A 4,575-nucleotide genomic window follows, 5' to 3' on the forward strand; every position below is an offset into this window, starting at 1 on the left:
TTTCTATTACCGGGTAAAATGGGAGGCTATATTCCATTCTTGAATAGAAAGATTCGGTATCACAGGGATGGTATGAAACTATTTTGCCAAAAAAAATATTATCAACTCTTGTGAGTGCCACTTTCTACTGCATGGATGCCTCCCTTACTGATAGCACAGTCCAGGTTCATACTGTATTAGTTACTTGTGCTGCTAGAAAATCATTCATATTTTCAAGGTTTCGTCCTGCTCACATTAAAGCTTTAATCACGTTGATTCAAGGCTCTCCTCCTCTCTCCAAAAAGCAGACTAAAATGGTACCTCCAGTGGTAGAAAGAATAGAATGCGGAAGGTGTGTCTTCTCATGTACCTTTCCTCTTTCTCCTGGTGTAGTCTCTCCAGTGTCGAGAAGGGAGGAAAGACAGACAACTCTATGTGAATGCCAGTGGTGGCCTTTAGTGGTGCTGTACTCATTTATTGTCATTGGGGAAGTATAAGCTGCATAGAGCTGGCTGGTATGAGACTCATTTCCAAATAGCTCCCCTAAGTGTTGATGGACTCCTCCAAGGCTCAAGACTTGACCACTCATTCCCTTGAGGTGACTGCCTCTTTGGCCCAGCTTGACAATTCCTATTAAGACCATAACCCACACGTACCTCGTCCAGTCCTTTTACCATCACGTGGCGATGTACGGGGTAGGGAGGTCCTTGTGGTGAACATGCTCTTCTCAGCAGGTCCAACTGAAAGATTCTGACCTGAATCCTGATGATTTTCTGCAGTTGCAAACTAGAAGTCCTTCAGAGTATTTTGTTTTCTGCGTTGAGAATTAGCCATTGGTTTTTCTGAAAATAAGATTCTTATTAATGTCATACATTACAAATGAGAGTGTAAAGGGTTACAATCTCTATGAGACAAAACTAAAAATCCAAGTAACTTTGACAGAGATATTCCACATTTAATAACTGTACTATAAATTCATATGAAAAATAATTTACAGATTTTAATAGCAAGGAATTAGAAACAATGAATTATGATACATTCATAAGATGGACTAAAGACCAAACATTATTTTAATGTCTTAAATATTTGTAAACAGCTCAGTGATTTATTTTCAAAGTATTCCTTGAACATTGACTTTCTAGTTAGTTAGTGCTGTGACATTCCAGGCCATGTAAAGAAAGTGGCAGCTTTTTATATACTGAAATGGAATGACCTCCCTGATATATTTTTAGGTGAAAAATAAAGGTAAGGTAAAGAATAGTTGTGCTTCAAGTTAAGGAAAAAAAATGTGTTCATAGATTATGTGTTAAAAAATGTATCCATAGTAAGACATTGCTGTTATTTTCATTTTAATGAGAAAATGCCGTTATTTAATTTTTAATGAGAAAACTGAGGCTTTGGAATGTAATACATTATCTAGGATCACACAATCAATAGTAGCATAACTATGATTTGAATTCAAGTTTATCTGACCCGAAGTCACAGGCACTTTCCATTATAACATGTTTAACACTTGACCAGCCTTTAACCAGGGTAGAGTTGACTACTACTTTTTATGCCATGAGTAGACCTTGTAAATATGTCTACTATAGACCTTATGACCCTATACATTACAAAAATATGTTTATTTTAGTCTCTCCTGGCTTACTGTGAGCTTCATGAAGGCAGGTGCTCTACAGAGTCACCTTTATGTCCTCAGTGCTCTGGTATGATACATTGTAGAAAAGTTCTGAAAAAAATGAAAAAAGCAATAATGCATCCTTGTGCATAAGCAATTAATAAAGTTCACAGTAAAGCAACAGCAAGTTCTTGTAACAATAGTAACAGGTTATGTTATGATGTTTACAGGCCATATGAAATTTTAGCTCAGTGGTCTAAATATGATGATACCCAAGCCTCTTAGAGACTGTTTAGCAACACCTATTATAAGCTATTAATGGAAAGAACTATTCATTTCCAGTAACACATTATGTCTCTTGTGCAGAGAATGTAGATGTCCATTATTAATTAGTCTGAAAGTTCAGGCTGGTAAACTTGTGCTTATTTGTAGGTTGCTCCTCCAAAGACGCAGTGGGTCAGATATCTGTTCATGTGGACATCACTGCCACCCCAGGAACAGGCGAGCATAAAGTCACTGTAAAAGGTATACTTCACGTCCAGATTCATCCAAGAACCTATTAAACTGTAACCTCTGTAGCAATATTGATACCAAAATTTAATTTTTCTTGGGTTTTTAAAAAGTGTGTGATAAATTATATTGAGCATGCTTAGAATTTCTTCATGAAACCAAAACTTTTGATTTAAAACTGGAAAAAAAAATCAATGGCACAGATATTTAGCCTATATTATTCTAAATTTCTAAATGGTTTAAATACATTGGTGATTAAATTTTAAAACTTTATATTATTCTGTGTTGGCGCTGTGATAATCATTGAACGTTAGAACTAGGGTTGTCAATCAAATTTAAATGTTAAGTCAGTATGTTCTTATTGTACATATAATCCACCTATTTTTTGTACATGCTTTCCAATGACTGGTTTGATTTTTTTTTTATGAGTATATTGTAAAAACAATCTGAATACAGAAATCATTTCAAAGGTAAAATTTAAGGCTTAATATTTTGCTCAGTTTAACCCTGTTCTAATTTTATAGACTTAGTCACTGTAAATAATATTCACTTGATAAAAACCATGGCTTCTAATGTTTTAAAATTGTATTACATAATGTGCTATGAAAGTTAAAAAAAAAAAAAAACTACAGAATAGCTTGTATTCAGTATTGGTGAGGACACAGGTAACTGGACATTCCTGTATACTTGTCAGTGTCCTTCAATATTTTTGAAAACTAAAGTTAACAGTATATATCAAATGCCATATAGTTTAATGAAATTTTTGTGTTAGCAATTTAAATTATAAGACACGTTCCTAAGCATATCATCATCAAAGGATAAGTAAGTGTGTACATATGTGAATGTTCATTTAACAAGTGACTGGTTAAATATAGGATGGAATATCCCCAGAGTGGAATATTTGCAGTTGGAAACTGTATGATGAATTAGAACATTAGTCATGATGGACTTTAAAAAATAAAGCTGCTGAAAAGATTGCAACACATTATAAACCCATTTTGTATACAAAGTAACTAAAGCATAAACACCAAAATGTTTTCATTACCTCTGAGTGGTAAAATTGCAGATTTTTGTTTTAATCTGTTTATTTTCTAAATTTTTCATAATGGACATATCTTAATTTTGAATATAAAAAAAGTATGTTTTTACCTAAAGAAGAATGGTAACTTTTCACCACACAGCATGGAGCTGAAAGCTCCATTAAGTGAGTATTCCAGAAAGGAAATTGTTTTTCTCTTCAAGGACATTTTTCTTGCAAATGGAGTTAGGGCACTATCAAATGCAATTTATGACTTCATAAATCATTTTTGAAAATAAAAATTCATTCTAAGGAACAAACAGGAGACTGTTTCCACACATTGATTTGCTAAAATTTCATATTTCCTTTTTGATTTTAGTGATTGCTATTAATGACCTAAACTGGCAGACCACAGCAATGTTCCGCCCCTTTGTGGAAGTTTGTATACTGGGACCCAACCTTGGAGACAAGAAGAGAAAACAAGGCACAAAAACAAAAAGCAACACGTGGTCACCAAAGTACAATGAAACATTTCAGTTGTAAGTTATAAACTCAACTTATTTATTCAACTAGGAGTAGCCATTGTTCAGCAGAACTTACTGAGGAATTTAGGTCGGGAAAGAAAACCTACAGGTTTAAGTATCCTAATTCATTACTGATCCCAGGGACATAGAAAAGGCTCTGTTTTAATTCAATATCTGTTTGGTGCCTACCATGGGTCAGGCAGTGTTACAGGTACTAGGTATACATAAAAAGAAGACTCTGCTCTCATGTAAGTTACTTCCTAAACAAAATCATAAATAAAAATGTATAGTATTCAATACCATACAAAGAACTATATGCAGAGAATGATGTGGTACTATGACTACCTGCTTTCATTGGGTAGTCAGGGAAGCCACTGAGCATGTGACTTTTAGATTGAAACCTGAAAAAATAACCAGTCATGAAGGAAAGACAATTCAGAGCATTTCAAACCAAGCAAAACAGCTAGTTGAGAACTCTAAGGCAGAAGCAAGTCTGCCATGTTTAACAAACAGTATAACATGGATAAAGGAGTGAAATCAAGTTAGTTTGGAAAGTTAAAGGGTTCTCAGATGAGGGGTGAACAACCTGATTTACATATTAAATGATTATTTGCTGGAAACAGAAATAATTATAGGGAAGCAAGTCCAAATTTGTAAAGAGAGTAGTAACTGGTGACTACAGTTTCTACACCCAGATGGTGTAGTAGAAAAATGAAAAGAAGTGGAAAAATTCTGGATGTGTGTTAACAGCAAATTCTTGCTGTGACCTGAAGGTGGTAGAACATGAAAGAGTATATCAATTAAATTCCCAAGAACATTCAATTTAGGATAATTCAAGATGGGCTTATTTACAAAGATGTGAGTGTGAGCAATAATGAGGTGACTGGTAGTACACAAGCAACCAGGGGGATAGTGATTTACTGAGA

The 4,575-nt window shown here is 34.3% G+C and overlaps 1 protein-coding gene across 1 annotated transcript in view; it reads left to right on the forward strand.

Moving 5' to 3' along the window:
* UNC13C (unc-13 homolog C (C. elegans)) overlaps nt 1-4,575 on the forward strand; it is a 656,589-nt gene that overhangs the window by 649,789 nt on the left and 2,225 nt on the right. The window contains 2 exon segments of the mRNA XM_012658024.1: nt 2,030-2,122; nt 3,505-3,664. Coding sequence (XP_012513478.1) covers nt 2,030-2,122; nt 3,505-3,664 — 253 coding nt within the window.

This window comes from Propithecus coquereli, unplaced genomic scaffold (assembly GCF_000956105.1).
Source record: "Propithecus coquereli isolate 6110/MARCELLA unplaced genomic scaffold, Pcoq_1.0 Scaffold57, whole genome shotgun sequence".
NCBI classification, from domain to species: Eukaryota; Metazoa; Chordata; class Mammalia; order Primates; family Indriidae; genus Propithecus; species Propithecus coquereli.